The sequence below is a fragment of the Podarcis vaucheri genome (assembly GCF_965113315.1).
Source record: "Podarcis vaucheri genome assembly, chromosome: 8".
NCBI lineage: Eukaryota > Metazoa > Chordata > Lepidosauria > Squamata > Lacertidae > Podarcis > Podarcis vaucheri.
Genome location: NC_138766.1, coordinates 70487008 through 70506380, shown reverse-complemented (window position 1 = coordinate 70506380; position 19373 = coordinate 70487008). Strand labels below are relative to the sequence as shown.

Sequence of the window (19373 nt, the reverse complement as noted above, 5' to 3'; positions counted from 1 at the left end):
TGCTGAAACAATTGTTCTTAAGAAATTGGTGTTTATATAAAACACACTCTTTCCTATTGTGTTTGATTATAAAGATAAGAGTGGTTTTTCTAACTTTTTTTCAGAAGTGAAGAGACTTTGTACTGGTTGAAGATATATTTGGAGACTGGATGATTTTTGCTAAACTTATTTAGAGTAGATAGCTCTTTACCTGGATCTTAAGTTGGTATGTAAAGGTGTTGGTCAGCAGGAAGGCTTCTTGGTCAAGAACATGCTTCTCAATTGTTTCCAAATACTTGCTCTCTGTGTTGATGTTTTCCTGCAATATTATATATGTAATTGTAATTGTAATTGTAGCACAACCTGAAAGTTGATTTGTGTATTCAAATCAAAATACGCTGTGACCTTCACAGCTGACCAATTTTTATTTGAATGACCAAGAGTTACTTCAGATTATATGTAAAATTATGATTACAGCTGCTGCCCCAAAGTGCCTTACTTTACAATCTCATTTGTTTTTGCATTCTGTTCAAGGCTCCCCTTACTGTTAGGTAAAGTGAGGCAGCTGCCTCAGGCAGCAGATGTGGGAAGAATGGCAGCAGACAGAACTGTGTGTACCACCCAACCTTCTGTGTGCCTCCTAATCTAGCGTGCTAGCCTTTGCTAGTGTTATTTCAAGTTTCAACTTCCAGTCTACTTACATCATTTCATTCAAAGCTTATAAGCTTGAATATCACCCTCCCACGTTGATAGCCAGTGATGTCAGTAAAACTGACTAGATTCCTAATTATTTAATATAGTTGTTTAGGTTGTCTTAAAAGTACAAATGTTATTGGAAAAGCAGGGCGCAAGCTTTAGACTATTGTTGTTCTTAATGGTCACTGAATCTGCACCCCCCCCTTTTATTAGAGTAGCTTGAAAATTAGGTAGCCACCTGACATTTAAACAGAAGTGCAAATTACATTATTCGTGTCCTAGAGGTACCAACAATCCATGTTTAAGCCAAGATATAGAAAAGAAAATATTGTATAAAGCTACTGTTCTTGCCTGTCAAGTGATTAAGCAATTTCAGTTTAAATGTCAGTTTGAAGATGAGAAACAGGAAAACAATGCAGAAATATTAGTTGCTCTTAATTCTTCTGTTTTGGTGTTATCCAAGGCAATAGTGTTCTGTAGCCACTGTATGACCTACCCAACGGCAATTGCAATCCTTACTTTTTCAAAGCTAATTGTTCCATGTTTAGTTTACTAAATGTCATCTGGACTCAGTAAAAAGCAAATGACCTGCATTGAATTAGTATAATTGTAACACAAACAAAATATCACATAGTTTGGGTCTCATACAGGAAAGGAGAAAGTTGGAAAAAATTCCCTGTTTGATAAATAAAATCTGAGATATGAAACAGGTTTAGACATCTGTTTTACCTGTTTTGGACTCTTTAAAATACTAAATTTTTACTTTTTATTCTTTACTATTGGAAAATAGCATTTCCTCCCTCAAACTTACTTGACTGTCTCACATCAGTATAGGGTTATTTTAGCCAATTTAATCCTTTTTAAAATGGACTTGTAGGTTGGGGAGTGGCAAACACCTGCAAGAAGGGTCTGTTACCTATGCAAGAGGCTCAGTCCTAGGCAGTGCCCCTCTAGGAGCATAGGCAGGTGACCAAGAAATGGTCAGTTTGAGAGATAAATTAGACCAGAGCCAGGTGAATACTGTAGGTAGTTTTAAGAAGACTAGTACAAATACAAGTGACATGTTTTATCTTCATGTGCAGTTTATATTGACTTTGCCAGAAGAAGGTAGGGGCAGAAGAGAGAGAAAAAAAGTGTCTTTTTCTGGCTTTTTGGTTCTATAGTTCTGGTTATATGAAGCCTGACCAGTCACTGGTGCAGGGAATCTCTGCAGAGATTCGGGATAGAATGTTGAAATTCTGTAATTATTTGAAACCCACTAATAGCAATTGATCCATGTACAATCCACAAAAAGTTAAGTACACTGATCCCTACGGAGATCAGTGAGATTTCTTTTGTGTGTTGTAGCCAACATGCGGCAGGCTTGTTTATATGTTATTAAAGATCACGTGGGGAATATTTACACACAGTTGCTTAGATTTCTATTTGCAGTTATTATAGAAGCTAGATCAGTCAGTTAAGAATAAAAGAGAGAGAAAAGAAAACACTTGTTTTTGATGTGAAAGAAATAATGTAGAAACTGTGGGCCAGACAATGTGTGATTGTGACAGACCCCACACACTGTTCTTCCCCATAGCACTTCCTTTATTGCAGGCTCATTTCTGGTATTGGAGTCTAGTTGCAGAATAGATGTCCCAGGGGTTGGGCAGGTGAGTGAGCCAGATAAGAAAAAGTGGCAAAAATTCAACAGCTTCAACCTGTGGGCCCTTTGTGCACTCTTACCCTCTGCTTTACATATGATCAGGGCGAATCCATTTTCAAAGAATGGCTCTTTTGCCGTCACGTATGGTTTGATTCAAACCCATCTCTAGACAGCTTCATTAGTGCAAACTTTAAAAAAGTCTTTCTGGCTCACATCAGAGGCCCATCTAGTCTAGCATCCTGTTCTCCTAGTGGCCAACCAGATATCTAGAAGACATCTGCAATATGTATCTGAGTGCATCTTACACTCTCCCCACTTCTTGTTGTTGTTGTTCTTGAGTGTATCTTACACTCTCTCTTCCTCCTCTTCCTCCTTCTTCTTCTTTATATACCGCCCTATACCCAGAGGTCTCAGGTAATTACCAACAATTGGCACACAGAGGTAGAACATAATCCATTGTGGCTAGCATGTATAACTAAAGTTAATCAAATTGAGCTTCTTTGAAAGTATCGTGCTTGAAAAGTGCTAGAAAGCTACTTTTACACGTTTGACCTCTTGAATTGTTATCATAGCCTGTGCAAAACTGCAGAATAATCTTGTAGTTGAAGATAAAATGCCTATCCTTTGGTAATCTTTGCTCTTAATCATGTGACAATTGTTCCCTTATCTTTTCCTCCTCCTGTGACATTTTCTGCTGTACCATCCTATCATAGTTTGCATTAAATAATATCCAAAGGTCATAATTTTAAGAGTATTTGCAGTTTATGGGTGCAAATTATGGACAGCTAAACTACTGGTGCAGTGATAGGAGTGAGGCCTTGTCAGCATATAACACCTGTTCTCAGAGATCTGCAGTGGTTGCTGATTTGCTACCGGGCCAAGTTCAAGGTGTTACTATTAGTATATAAAGCCCATAAGAACTTGGGACCGGTTTACCTATGAGATCGCCTTACTTACCCTATATAAGCCCTTTCAGCCACTTTGATTGGCAGAACTCTCGCTGTTACAGGTGCCACATAATACATGTTCCACACTTGTTGGGATGGCCAGGTTGCTAAGGGTCAAAAGAGATGTACAGTGGTACCTCGGGTTAAGTACTTAATTCATTCCGGAGGTCCGTACTTAACCTGAAACTGATCTCAACCTGAAGCACCACTCTAGGTAATGGGGCCTCCCGCTGCTGCTGCCGCGCTGCCACTGCACAATTTCTGTTCTCATCCTGAAGCAAAGTTCTTAACCCGAGGTACTATTTCTGGGTTAGCGGAGTCTGTAACCTGAAGCGTATGTAACCCGAAGTACCACTGTACAAGGAAGCTGCCTTGTTGTGAGCCAGACTGAGAGACAATGCCTCTTGCCTCAGTACTGTCTGCAGCATAGATAGCTAATAAGTTATCCACCTTGATGTTGGTAGATTACAACTCCCATCACCCCCGATAATTGGGTATGCTGACGGGCTGATGGGGGCAGGGGGAAGTTCAGCAACATTTGGAGGCACAGTGTTAGCTTTCTCTGGTGTACATTGACTGGCAACAGCTCTCCCATGTTTTCATACAAGGATCCCCCCCCATCTGAAATTGCTAGGAATTTATTTTGGGACATTTTGCATGCAGAGCTACAGCCCCTCGTCTTATAGTGTGTGTATATACAGTGGTACCTCGGGTTACATACGCTTCAGGTTACAGACTCCGCTAACCCAGAAATAGTGCTTCAGGTTAAGAACTTTGCTTCAGGATAAGAACAGAAATCGGGCTCCAGCGGCAGCAGGAGGCCCCATTAGCTAAAGTGGTGCTTCAGGTTAAGAACCGTTTCAGGTTAAGAACGGACCTCCAGAACGAATTAAGTACTTAACCCGAGGTATCAGTGTATGTGTGTTTCTCTCTCTCTCTCTCTCTCTCTCTCTCTCTCTCACACACACACACACACACACACACACACACTTACTTTATGTGGGCTGGGGGATAAGTGGGATCATCACTGGTGTGGAGAGAGGTGGGCTTTTTAATCCTTTGAGCCTGCTGCATTCCTGTTCAGAATCTTCCTTCTTACCCCACACTAGTTATTTACGACGAGAGGAAAGCTTTGGCCCCAACTCCGCTCCCAGTCTAGCAACGGGATTTGTTTTTATCAACTTTTATGTGCAAGCTTAGTAACTCAGCTATCTTCTGTAGTAAACTGAGCAATGTATATTGAGCATTTAACTGTAATGGATGTTTGTTTCCTTCACATGGCCAAAGCAATTTTGTCGTGTGGTTCTGAGTTGCTTTGGAGCTGATTCTCAAACAACCTTGTAAAGTGAAATAAACTCTGAAGGGTTGGAATATACTCTAATTATCCTGTATATAGTGGTTTATATAATAAGTTTTATAGTGAGTCCTTGTGTCATAGGTCACTGTTAATTACTATATGGAACTTCAGCTGACTCTGTGATGATGATGATACTAAAGAAAACAGTAGTTAGACCATTTTCCCCCTTTAGTTTTTTTTTAAGCTACTGCAAAACTGCCATTCTAACTTGAACATTATGTGACAACTTTCCAACTTTCCAGGTTCAACCTGGTTATTGTCAAGGTCACAAGCAAATACTTTATCTTGGCATGTCCTTAATTTTAAATTCAAGTATGCTGCTAAACAATTAGTTTGGATTTGCAGACTTTCTAAGATGAATCTGTTGATCATTGCTAAGCCTGTTCTGAAATTCTAACTGGAAGATACTATGCCTTAAATTAGAGTATCTTTATTAAACCTGATAAAGAAAATCATTGTAGAAGGGATTATTATGTTACATCAGATGGACAGCTTGGCTTGTTGCCAGATTTCTCTCAAGTTAATAGTTTATCTGAATTATTCATGAAAAATAAATACTTGAATGGAGTTTGGGAAAGAATATTACATTTTATGTTGATGGCAGCTTTCCCCATTTGTGAAAAGGTTGTGACTGTTATAATAGTCACAATTTTTCTGAGACCTTTTCACAGTTGTTATGCTTAAGGCTCAGGGTTGCACTACATACTGTGCACAACGTATGTACATTTTGGGTGTAACATCAGAACACAAGGAGAACCTGCCAGGTCTAGGCCAGCAGCCTGTTCTCACAGTGTCCCACCAGACGATGACGAGGATTCTATTAATTAAATTTGTTTTTTTTAATAAAATATTTATTAAAGGTTTTAAACAATATAATCAACTTCACATTTACAACCAAAGAGAAAAAAACACACCATCACAGTCAATACAAGAAAAACATACAAAACATACAAAAAAACAGAAAAAGCATAAAAAAGGCATAAAAAAGAAAAAAAGAGATTCAATTTCTTAAGTATTATTTCCATAACCCTCTTTCTTGACTCCCTCACATCTCCCTTTTCTGTGTTCTCATTTGTAAGATCTTATTCAGCAAAACTTCACCTTCTTTCAAATCTTGTTTTATATTATACATTTCAACTATTATGTCTCCAATTTTATCCCCTTTATATTATTTGAGCTTGACATAATATTGTTCAAATTTCAACTTTGTTCTTATAAACCAATTTTGCATACTCCTCTCAAATATGTCACTAATGCCATGTTATCTTCATATCCTGCATCATTCTAACATTCAAATATTAATTAAATTTGTATACAGCCCTTCCTCCAAAGATCACAGGGTGGTTCACAGGATAAAAATACAAAATGAGAACACAAAATGCGTAATAGAAACAAGAACAATCCAATAACCCCCCTCCCACAAACACATTTAAAAGGCCACGGAATGTGAATGAGCCCAAAGCCTGGCTTCAAGAGAAATGTTTTCACCTGGCACCTAAAGATACGTAATGAAGGTGCCAGGCAAGTCTTCCTGGGGAGAGCATTCCACACATGGGGAGCCACTGCAGAAAAGACCAGTCCTCATGTTGCCACCCTCTGGACCTCTTGTGGTGGTGGCACATGAAGAAGGGCCTCAGATGATGATTGCAGAGTCTGGGTTGGTACATATGGGGAGAGGCAGTCCTTATGCCTGTGGGAAACCTGCAAGCGGAATCCAAGTGCAAGAGCCCTCTCCTCTCCTGTGGTTTCCAGCAGCTGGTATTGGGAAGCATTACTGCCTCCAGCTGTGGGGTCAGAGCAAGAGCCATAATGACTACTGGCTTTCAGTACTGTCCTCCATGAATTTATCCAATCCTCTTTTAAAGTCATCTGAGTTGGTGACCATCACTGCCTACTATGGGAGAAAGTCCCATAACTGTGCACTACACAAATAAGTACCGTACTTTCTTTTTCCCTTTTTTGCAGTGAATGTGTGTTTTCTATGCATGCCCACATAGAAGTTCAATAAACTTGCACTTTAGGGAGAGTGTTTTGCTAAATCTTTATCTCTAGGAAAGTTTGGCAGCTTCTGGGAGATTCTTACATTGGGAAGTAGTAAAAGCACACACCCTGCAATTTTGCATATTACAGTCATTTTATTATTGCATCATCCCCCCATTCCCCCACACCCATTATGGTGGTGATGTGGAAGCTGCAGTATTAGCACAATTCCTTCCTCTGCCTTTGGAATAAACTCAGGAGCCCTAGACATGTTGGAAGAATCCAGGTTGTGGCTTCTCCCCTCCCATTGTTATTTGCGTTTCCAGGAAAGACAAAACTTGTGGGGGAAATGCCCCTGTGCTACCTTCTTTTTTAGCCTCTGAAGGAGTCGTGCCAAAGGAGCTCCCACAATATAATATAAGACAGAGGGACTCGGCATACCACTTCATTCTGATTAATATGTAGTTTGGTTCCAAGCTTACCTGCTTTAACAATTAACCTCTCATTCTTTATCTATTTTTATGTAGCAAGGTTTTTATTGCATTGGCAGATTAACAGAAACCTAATCAATTTGTTATGTGCTCTAAAATATTACCCATTTGATTTACCCAGTTTACTGTTTTGTATGTATGTGGCATATAATAGCTGCAAGATCACATTTTATGTGCTTAACCAGGAAGTGCTTTTGCCTCTCAGCCAAAAGACTGTGAAATACAAAAATCTTCTCTTGAGATTGATTAGCAATAATAGATAAAATAAAGAATGATGTGCACAATGAGGTACGGCTTAAATAGAGGAAATTGTAATGGGAAGTAGCTACATTGGTAGCAGATGGATTTGGTTCCTTTATCTTGGTGATATTGGAAATTCAAGACTAGCTAAACTCCCCTCACCCCCTTCCAGTTTCAACTTGAAAAATAAAGATAAAAAGAACAAAGTTGTTTTAATTTGCTGAAATACTGATATCCTTACCTTTTCTTTCACCCTTAAAAAAACCAGGCAATTTTTATGATTCCTACGAACCCCCCTCCAACATTCCGGAAGCCAGAGCTTTGGTCTGATGAATTCACTGATTTCGTGAAAAAATGTTTGGTGAAGAATCCTGAGCAGAGAGCAACTGCAACCCAACTTTTGCAGGTCAGTATTCAGCTGTGTTCCCTAGGGAAACTTGGATTTATGCCCCCAGCAGATGTAATCCAACAGAGTCTGGATGGCACCATATTGGCTATTCCCTGATCCAGAGAGACAGTTCTGGGAAACCTTTTCCACTTACCCAGCTTTCTTAAAAACTTAAAATATTTGGTATTGGTTTTAGTCACTGTTGAATTTTGCATGCTGCTCCCTCCTTCATTCTTCCTGCCCTCATTTTGGAACTCCCTAAACCATTTCTATCAGCTAGCAAATCTGAGTCTGCTTTATTTGAACTGTTTCTCCCTCCTTGTCCTCTCCAACCCTCTGCTTTCCATCTTGCCTTATTTTCCTGCTTACCTTTGTCATTCTTGAATACTTTTGTTGCAGTATAATTTTGGGTTTTAGTTCTTTTCTTCTGTGATAGCGGGCGAAAAATACAAATCCAAGTGTGGCCCAACTTCATTTTAGTACTGTGTTTCTGCACAGGTAGCAAGCACACTGTCCTGTCCTTATGCAGCTTTGTAGATGGATATTAAGACTGTAATTGTAACCATGCTTACCTGGGAGTAAGCTTCATTTAATTCAATTCTGGGTAGATATCATAGAATTGCAGATTTGGAAGGGACCTCAAGGTCCAACCCCCTGCATTGCAGCTAAAGCATCTCTGACAGATGGCCATCCAACCCCTGCTTATAGTTAAGATAGTGCTGTAACTCTTTTTATTCTAGATGGAACTGAATTAATATCCCTGTACTGTTTTTCTTTTTATTTATACTTATTTGTAAAAATATTTATATACAACTGTATCATAAAAATATTATCACAGTGGTGTACAACAACAACAACAACAACAACAACAACAACAACAACAGCAACTAAAACCAGACAGTAAAATCATAAAAAGCTAAAACAAGATGAAAGCCATAAAAGAAGTAAAAATAAACAGCACAGAGTGGAAAAGCAGCAGGGGACATAAAAAAATTCTGTAACAGTTGGGTAACATATAATTACTATTTTGGTTATTAATTGCCTTCTACAAGAAGTCTTAAGTAGATTTACAGTGAGAGAGATAATAAAATCAACACACAAAATCACACATAAAAGATTAAAAACACAATTACAACAATCTGCTAGAATTTATTTATTTATTTCATAAAATTTATGCACTGCTTGATTGTAAAAAAAAAAAAGCCTTAAAGTGGTTTACAAAAAGATAAAACAAGATAATCAAGAAAGAATTACAACAGTACTTTAAAACAACGGTTGGGAGGAATGTTTTTGCCAAAAATCTCAGAAACCTCATCAGGAGGGCTTTAAACTGACTAATGTGGGGGAGGGAGACAGTGCTCCTGAAGGTAGGAGTCTATCAATTGATGAAGATGATCATCCAAATGTCATAGACCAAATGGAGCAAACAGCACGCAGACCTAGTGGTGGGAAGAAAAAATCCTTAAATAAGAGACACGGGGGAATGATTAATGGACTTCAATGTCTGTACACTAATGCGCAAAGCATGGGAAATAAACAATATGAGCTTGAGCTCTTGGTACAGCAAACTAAACATGACATAATAGGCATCACTGAAACCTGGTGGGATAAGTCCCACGATTGGAATGTAATAATGGAGGGATACAATCTATTTCAGAGAAACAGACCAGACAAGAAAGGAGGAGGAGTGGCGTTATATGTCAGGGATGTGTATACCTGTGAAGAGATCCAAGATTTAGAACCTCAAAGCCAAAGTGAGAGCATTTGGGTCAAAATTAAGGGAGAGAAGAATAACAGAGACCTCATTGTGGGAGTTTACTATAGATCCCCAAGCCAAACGGAGGACATAGATGATGCCTTCCTGGAACAGATGGCCAAGCATGCAAAAGGAAGGGAGATAGTAGTAATGGGGGACTTCAATTACCCGGATATTTGTTGGATGTCAAACTCAGCCAAGAGCATAAGGTCAAACAGATTCCTCACTGGCCTTGCAGACAACTTCATTGTCCAGAAAGTAGGAGAAGCAACAAGAGGAACAGCCATTTTAGATCTGGTCCTAACCAATGTTGATGACCTGGTTAGTGGGGTAGAAGTGGAAGGATCATTAGGTGCGAGTGATCATGCTCTTCTGAAGTTTACTATACAGCGGAAAGGAGCAGCCAAGCATACTAGGACTCAATTTCTTGACTTTAAGAAAGCTGACTTCACAAAACTTAGGGAAGTGCTGGGTGAGATCCCATGGACAGTAATACTAAAAGGAAAGGGAGTTCATGATGGCTGGGAGTTTGTTAAGAGGGAGATAGTAAAAGCACAACTTCAGGCAATACCAATGAGACGGAAACATGGAAGGTGCCTAAAGAAGCCAGGGTGGATATCTAAAGAACTTTTAACTGAGTTAAGATTAAAAAAGGATGTGTACAAAAAATGGAAAAGGGGGGAACCACCAAAAAGGAATTCAGACAAATAGCCAGCACATGTAGACACAAAGTCAGAAAAGCTAAAGCACAGAATGAACTCAGGCTTGCTAGAGAGGTTAAAAGCAACAAAAAAGGCTTTTATGGGTATGTCCGTAGCAAAAGGAAGAAGAAAGAAACAGTGGGGTCACTCAGATGAGAAGATGGTGAAATGCAAACAGGGGACACAGAAAGGGCTGAACTCCTCAATGCCTTCTTTGCCTCAGTCTTCTCCGATAAAGAAAACAATGCCCGACCTGAAGAATTTGGAGCAAATGATTCAGCAGAGGAAACACAGCCCAGAATAACTAAGGAGATAGTACAAGAATACTTGGCTAGTTTAGATGTATTCAAGTCTCCAGGGCCAGATGAACTGCATCCAAGAGTATTAAAAGAACTGGCAGGTGTGATCTCAGAACCACTGGCAGTCATCTTTGAGAATTCCTGGAGAACAGGCGAAGTCCCGGCAGACTGGAGGAGGGCAAATGTTGTCCCTATTTTCAAAAAGGGGAAAAGAGAGGACCCAAATAATTATCGCCCAGTCAGTCTGACATCAATACCAGGGAAGATTCTGGAGCAGATCATTAAGCAAACAGTCTGTGAGCACCTAGAAAGGAATGCTGTGATCACCAATAGTCAGCATGGATTTCTGAAAAATAAGTCATGTCAGACTAACCTGATCTCATTTTTTGACAGAATTACAAGCCTGGTAGATGAAGGGAACGCAGTGGATGTAGCCTACCTTGATTTCAGCAAGGCATTTGACAAGGTGCCCCATGATATTCTTGTAAAGAAGCTGGTAAAATGCGGTCTTGACTATGCTACCACTCAGTGGATTTGTAACTGGCTGACTGACCGAACCCAAAGGGTGCTCATCAATGGTTCCTCTTCATCCTGGAGAAGAGTGACTAGTGGGGTGCCACAGGGTTCTGTCTTGGGCCTGGTCTTATTCAACATCTTTATCAACGACTTGGATGATGGACTCAAGGGCATCCTGATCAAATTTGCAGATGACACCAAACTGGGAGGGGTGGCTAACACCCCAGAGCACAGGATCACACTTCAAAACGACCTTGACAGATTAGAGAACTGCGCCAAAACAAACAAGATGAATTTTAACAGGGAGAAATGTAAAGTATTGCACTTGGGCAAAAAAAATGAGAGGCACAAATACAAGATGGGTGACACCTGGCTTGAGAGCAGTACATGTGAAAAGGATCTAGGAGTCTTGGTTGACCACAAACTTGACATGAGCCAACAGTGTGACACGGCAGCTAAAAAAGCCAATGCAATTCTGGGCTGAATCAATAGGAGTATAGCATCTAGATCAAGGGAAGTAATAGTGCCACTGTATTCTGCTCTGGTCAGACCTCACCTGGAGTACTGTGTCCAGTTCTGGGCACCACAGTTCAAGAAGGACACTGACAAACTGGAACGTGTCCAGAGGAGGGCAACCAAAATGGTCAAAGGCCTGGAAACGATGCCTTATGAGGAACGGCTAAGGGAGCTGGGCATGTTTAGCCTGGAGAAGAGGAGGTTAAGGGGTGATATGATAGCCATGTTCAAATATATAAAAGGATGTCATATAGAGGAGGGAGAAAGGTTGTTTTCTGCTGCTCCAGAGAAGCGGACACGGAGCCATGGATCCAAACTACAAGAAAGAAGATTCCACCTAAACATTAGGAAGAACTTCCTGACAGTAAGAGCTGTTCGACAGTGGAATTTGCTGCCAAGGAGTGTGGTGGAGTCTCCTACTTTGGAGGTCTTTAAGCAGAGGCTTGACAACCATATGTCAGGAGTGCTCTGATGGTGTTTCCTGCTTGGCAGGGGGTTGGACTCGATGGCCCTTGTGGTCTATTCCAACTCTTATGATTCTATGATTCTCTGAAAACACAGGTAAAGGTAAAAGTACCCCTGACCGTTAGGTCCAGTCACGGATGACTCTGGGGTTGCATGCTCATCTCGCTCTATAGGGCAAGGGAGCTGGCGTTTGTCCACAGACAGCATGACTAAGCCACTTCTGGCAAACCAGAGCAGTGCATGGAAACGCTGTTTGCCTTTCCGCCGGAGCGGTACCTATTTATCTGCTTGCACTTGACGTGCTTTCGAACTGCTAGGTTGGCAGGAGAAGGGACCGAGCAACGGGAGCTCACCCCATCATGGGGATTCGAACTGCTGACCTCCTGATCGGCAAGCCCTAGGCTCTGTAGTTTAGACCACAGCACCACCCGCGTCCCACACTTTAAAACATACAAAGGTTAAAATACTAAAACAGATTAAAATAACCTCAATGATCATATGTATAAATAAGGCACAATTCATTGATCCAAATCCTCTTTCCAACGACACAGACATGCTTGCTATAAATTATTCAGCTAAAATTCACCCCCCCCAACCATAGCAATAAAAACCAGCAGTTGAATAATGCCTGGGAAAAGAGGAGAGATGCCGCTACTGAAAATGGTCATCTCTCTTAATTACCACCCTGTGACCACAATAGTCCTGGAACCATGTTCCATATGGCATGGGATATGGTGGAAGAACTTCATTTTAGAGTTTACAAATCTGATGCTGGGAATAAGGTGATATCTGTGCAATAAAAACACAGCCTTGAGGAGAGACATCCAGGCTTTGTGCAGAAAATGGATAATGGTGCATTACTTGCACTAAAATGTGATTGTGTGGGAAGTTCCTGTGCTGAAGTTTCAAAAAGAGTTTGCTCTGACTTTTGTAAGAAAAAAAATCAGCAATATTTTTAGCAACTTTTAATAGCGAAGCAAAATATATTTTTGAGAGCACAGCCTATTAGGACATATCAAGGACCATTAGGACATATCAAGAGTCAAGAGCACAATTTATGAGCTTTCTCCTTAAAAAAACAACACACCAGAAAACAAACAAGCACCAAACCCTATGGGGCAGGAGTCAACTAATAAAGTCCCATCAGTGGAAACTAGCATAAGGGGACTTCCTCCATCTTCTCTCTGCATGCTCCTGAATTTGGCTCTTGGGAGTTGGGAAAAACCCCAGAACAGTGTGCAGGGGTAGGAGAGGTGGACAATTCAATCTGGCAAGGTGACATGCTTGCCCTAATGTGTGGTATAATTGACATAATACAACACTGGATTTCTCTCTTGGGTTTTTATTAGATAAATTGGTTTAAAATTCCAGTTGGAATTTTAATGTACAAATGTTAATAGAAAGAATAGGAAAGCCTGTCTTGAATGTCTTACGTAGATTTTTCAATTTCATTGTTCTGTATGGGACAATGACAATAAAGATATCGTATCATATCGTAAACAGCCATATTCACAATAGTGACAGAACACATGCCAGTTCTTAAACAGGAGTGTAAATTACATTAAAATAGCTGGGCTTTCTTGATTTCTTCAATATCATCTGGACAGCTTGAGGATTTTAATTTTACTTCATTTTTATTTCATCATTGTAGGTGGCCCAGCGCTCACGTAACTATGGCTTAGCAAGAATGACAAACCATGGCGGTTCCCAGATTACACATTGTGGCTGTAGCACTTTCCCTCCAGTTCTGCTACCCATGGCTAACCATGGTTTGGCGTAATGTCACAACTTAACCTTGACTTGTAGTTAGTTTTCACCAGACAAATCACAGGTGGTAGACCAGGAACAAACTTTGGTTACAGCTTACGGTTTGCCTGGAGCAAGACAAGCCACTAGCCTGGGTTTTGATGGAATGCTAAGCCAAACCATGGCTGGTGTGAACCAGTTCAGTGGCTCAGTGATTCAATTTATGTGGATCATTATATTGCCTGCTCCGCTTATGGCCACTAACTTGCATTGTCAGCTTGTTAAGATGAATTAAATACTGTAACTGAATGCATTAAAAAGTTTATTTTTCTATGTCAGGCTATCTTCTCTTTGTTTATTTACCACCTAATTCACATTTCCTTTGGACAATTATATCCTTAACTGTAAAGCAGTTGTGATTTGTAGTAACATTCTTCTCATGGTTGCTGTTTACCTAAACAAACAAAATGGAAAATCCTATTTAGCTGCAAAGCGGTTAAACAGATCATATGTTCTTTTATTCCAAATTTTAATTGCTGTCCAAAGGGAAATGTTCTTTCATGCACTGGTCTGTGAAGTTGATTGACATGTTGTTTTAACATGTTACACCATATTTATACTATATGTACAGTGTCTGTGGGCTCCGTTTTGTATAACTATATAGTTTTATTTTCTAGCATCCTTTTATTAAGAATGCAAAACCAGTTTCAATCCTGAGAGACTTGATTACTGAAGCTATGGAAATTAAGGCGAAAAGACATGAAGAACAGCAGAGGGAACTTGAAGAAGAAGACGAAAACTCGGTGTGTGAGAATTTAATGATCTATTTTGTAGCCAGTTCCATGGAGCTGGTTTGCACGTGGTACTAAACCATGGTTTGATGCTATACAGATTAGCCTGAGCGAAGCATTGTGCTCTGCCCTCTTGCTTTCCCCCCTTGTGGCTTAGCATTGGGAATCCTGCTTTAAAACAAGCCAGTGGTTGCTAAATGAGCCATCTTCAAGCCATGGTTTATGAAGCTAGCTTATTTAAAAAACCATTCCAGTTTTTTCTTCCAAAATGAAAATAATCTCACCAGCACTCCTCCCAGCTGTTCAGGAGAAGGAATACACAAGCTGATGCTTGCTCAAGCTTGCTGAGGTTGGTCATGCCACGCTAAGCCATGGTTTAGTGTTGCATATGAACCAGCCAGTATCTACATATTTAAATGATCAGTTGTGATCAGGAGAGTTGCCCCTGGGTTTTCCTGAGTTTTATTCCTGGCAAGTGCCACGTAAAACCCCAGATTGCAAAAGCAGTTTGTAGGTTTGTTGTAAGTTTTTAATTATTAGAAAGGGGTGGGCAGTTGGCTCAAAAGCAGCCTGGCTTCCTCCATTTTAGTGGGAATGCAATCTTGATATTTTACCTGCATTCAGGAGCAGATCGAATCAAGACTAGGGGGAAAAAGTGATTGCTCAGTTTCTCATGGCCAAAACATAAACATGCTTGAGATTGTAAATATATTCTTTCTCATAGAAAAACTACTATAAACAAAGGCATGGTGTGTGTGGACATTTCTAGTATGACCATCTTACCTGTTCTGGCCCTTGTTTTAATAATAATTGGCCATACAACCTTTAAAGAACATGTTAGAGAATTAAATTTATAACCTTGCCAAATACAAGCAACAATTTGAGTAGATATCTAAGGGCTAATGGGAATATAGCCGCAGTCTGTGAATGTCTGTCTATCGGTGTTTCGTGCTGTGTCTTTTGTGACTAGGTGACTAATCTTATCAGAGGTGACTCAAAGCATTTACATTAGTAAATAGTTTTCTGTTTTCTCCTGGTATCTGCTTTCCCTTTTGGCTTGACAGAGACTTCTGCAAAAATTGAAAATGTGTGCAAGTCAAAGGGATTTGCTTCCCTGTTCCTATATCCCAGGCATGTCCAAAGTCTCTGTTGGGGGGCCTAATCCGGCCCGCTGGTCGGTTTAATCCGGCCCCTGTGGTTAAAATCCTAAAAAAACCTCATCAACTTCAACCCTATAAAAAAGGCTCAACAACTTTGGTCGGCCCTCATGGCCCTTCACTTCACGAAAGTTTGGACACCACTGTATCCTATATTATTGTACTGCTTATATAGATGAGCATTTCTTGTGACACACAGCATTCTTACCAGTTGTCATTCTGTCTAGAGCACAGGTGTCAAACACAAGGCCCGCGGGCCGAATCCGGCCCGCCAGACCTCGTCATGTGGCCCTTGTACATTTGAATATCTACTTATATTCTAGTTCCGGGCAAGCGGCTTCTCTAAAAGACAGGAACCGGCCGCAGCTCCGGGTTTTTATTCCCCTCCCTCCCTTTTGCTGTGGAGAGGAAGCGAGAACTGCAACGAGCCCCGGAGCTGGGAAGAGGGCGTGTGGGTGGCTGAGTTGGAGGGTGAAGATTTGGGTTGGGCAAGAAGGATCAAGGGTCGGGAGCAAAAGCGCAAGTCAGGGCTCCCTCGCCACCCCACCCCCCTCTTAGGACATCCGAGCAGACCCCGCAGCACAGGCAGCCGTGAATGGGGTGGGGGAAGGCAAGCGAGAGAGACCACCAATCCGGGCCAGCTGTGCCCAAAGAGGGTCGGCGATCCAGCTGCGCCGCAGCCCGCCCACCCCCCCTCCTCCAACGCGAAGATCAGCCACACATGCTCGCCAGCCAAGCTCCGGGACGCGGGCCTGACTGAGTCCCTGGCGCAGCCGCTGAAGCTAGCAAATGCACGGGAGCGGCAGGGTGAGAAGGAGCTGGGCTCCGGTTAGGTCGCCAAAAATGCTGTAGGTGTGAGGCTGCGCGGTGCGCTTATTATACGGCGAGCTGTATCCCTCCGCCGGAGCAGCACCTTCTTTTCCCCTCTCCCTCCTGAGACTGGGGCATGTGGCAGCAGAGTGACTGCAGCAGGCAGCCCTGCCCCCTCCCCTCCCCACACCCGCCCCGGCCCCTCCCCCGCTCCCTCCCAGCCGCCAGCCCAGCTGGGCGCGCGCTCCATCTCCCTCCAAGGAAACGGTGGGCAGCTGCAGCAGCCAGCGCACTGGCTTCGGAGCGCCTGCCAGGGGTTGCAGCAGATGCTGCTTGCGGCTTAGGCTGCTTCCGTGTTCCTGCTTTGGTCCGAGAGGCCGAGCTGTTCCGCAGCAGGCAGGGAGAAGGGCAGGCTGTGTGTCTGCTGCTTCCCTCGGAAGCCCTGAGGTGCAGAAGCCTGGCAATAAAAACAAGAGCGGAAAGGGGCCTGGCGAGGATGCATTTGGGGCTGGCCCTACTGTTAGGCAGAGTGAGGAGAAGAGATCTTGAGGCGACTGGTTTGGGGGTGGGGGTGGGGGGCAAGAAGAGGAAGCAAATTCTTGCCTAGTTCACTTATTGTTTCTGGAGTTTTGCTCCCAGGGAGGAGAGGAACCTGTTGGAATTTGCAGTATCTGCAATAGCCAGCCTGTACATTTGAATATCTACTTGCCATTATTTTGACTATGTTTCTGCTTTCAGAGCTAGTTATTACTTACATTATTACAAAAAACAGTAATAATTGAATGCAGTGACAATAATTTATGATAATAAAGAGTGGACACATAGTCCTACAGATACAACCGGCCCTTTGAGGGTGACCAAACTGCTGATGCGGCCCCCGATGAATTTGAGTTTGACACCCCTGATCTAGAGAGACAAATTCAAGTAGTATGATCAGTGGTCATTTTTTCCTTTGCAGGACATCTTTTCCTTGAGGGCAGAGTTTAGAACCATTTCTTCATCTATCAGACACGCTAAATCTTTCTTAGCGCTTCCATTCATGTAATACTGAGAGATAATCGCTATTGAGATACTGGATTGTATGAAAAGTTAGCTTGTGGTGCCTCTCTTATTAGATACCTTTAAAGAAACAGTAATGACAAACCAGCTGTAAAGTTATTTAAAACTAGTACTTTGGTTGAAGAAAAGGGTGCAAAATTTTGAGCTGCTTGATGTCAGGTTTCATAAATAAAATGAAATGATCTATTGCCCTTTAGAATTTTATTAGAGAAAAATAACCCGTGGTAATTATTTACCCAGAGGTGTAGCTGCATTAGTTTCTTGCAGCAAAAACAACAGTCTTGCAGACCTTACAGAGTAACACATTCATTATGGCATATTATTTCTGAGACTGCAATCCACTTCATCAGATAACACTTCATTTGTTAGTGCCACAAGTCTGTTGTTTTCAGTATATCGTATATCCTCAAAAGTTCAACTGGCACACCTGTAGTCTGGGCAACTTTTATAAACAAGTAGCAGTGACTACCTTCTTTGAAAGCTATGTGGAATATGGTCAATAATAGAGCTCATGAAGTTGAGTTTAGGCATGTTACAAGAATAGCTTGTCTGATGAGAATGTATTCTGACAAACTGACATGTTTTGATAGGTGTTGAGGTAACTTTACAGATTTTTTTAATTAAGTAAAAAGTCCAAGCTGAGTACTCTACAGAAGGTTAATCCTAATATCAAAGTTTAAATGTTGGTTTAAGCATTACTAAACATGATCTATCACTTCTTTTATGCATTTTTGAAGTGTGATGCAAATTTGATTCTGATGTCAGGCAGCTGTATTATGGAAACGTAAAGCAACTCGTTGCCTGGCAGCGCCCAAGAAACATGTCCAAATATTTATTTCAAAGGATCTTTAAAGAAATGAACTAATAGTCAACTCTTAGTGTATCTTTTTGCTTCACATTTCAATATCTACATTACCACAAGATTGTTTGAAAACACTTCCTAATGACAAAAATAAAATGCTGTGCTTTTTAAGGAAATAACTAAGAACAAAAAAGCATTAGATTTATTGGTGTAGTATGCTTGCTTCTATGTTACTAATTCCTACAGTTCAACTTCCTTATATATCTAATTACTTGATATTAACTCTTGAGAGAGTTAGAAATCAGGGAAGTTTAAAAAGAGCTGAATCACCTTCCTGTTTCTAGTCTTCTTGTTTTGCCATCATGTTTTTCAAAAGTGTTTCTGAAACTATTATAGCTGGAAACCTACTTATTTTTAAGTCAGGCCAGGATTCTTTGAATTTTGTGTGCCTTTCAAAAGATGTGGGTAAATATGCTGTCCAATTGTTGTTTAAGGCAGCCTTTTCTTATGAAATATTTTCTTAGGGCCAGGAATTAATTTTTATTTTAATAAAGAGCAGTAGTCCCCCTCCTCCACACATTTGCTGTAATGCCATATACATTTTATGGCTCCATTCATTTAAGTTTTTCTAAATGTTAATCAAATAATTGGATCCCTATGACTTCTTGAAGAAGAGAAATCAATACGATTTCAGCTAACACTGAAGTGTGCCCATTATTACGATAGCTTGTAAAATAACACAATAACTTTTTATGTGCTAATTGACAATAATGATTAACCCGCGGAAGTAGTGAATCTGATATATAGTTCTCTTTCACTTTACAGTATTTGTTCAGGTTGTCTTATTTGTTGAAAAACTTGCTCAAATGCTCAGTTTTTAGAGCTCTTGAATTTCCTCACCTTTTATGCGATCATAGGCTACTCTAGTAATTTTTTAAAAAGCAAACTGTAATTATATTCACATTTTCCCCACCCCAAAGCAGTGATGAGGTGTTTATTGTATAGAGTATTAAATTTAGTTCTTTTAAGTCCGCA

General features: G+C 40.9%; 1 protein-coding gene across 3 annotated transcripts in view; it reads left to right on the top strand.

Moving 5' to 3' along the window:
• STK3 (serine/threonine kinase 3) overlaps positions 1–19373 on the top strand; it is a 114068-nt gene that overhangs the window by 30492 nt on the left and 64203 nt on the right. For all 3 annotated transcript variants that reach the window (XM_082235744.1, XM_082235745.1, XM_082235746.1), the window contains exons 7-8: positions 7601–7738; positions 14397–14522. In XM_082235744.1, coding sequence (XP_082091870.1) covers positions 7601–7738; positions 14397–14522 — 264 coding nt within the window. The remainder of the gene's footprint in view (positions 1–7600; positions 7739–14396; positions 14523–19373) is intronic.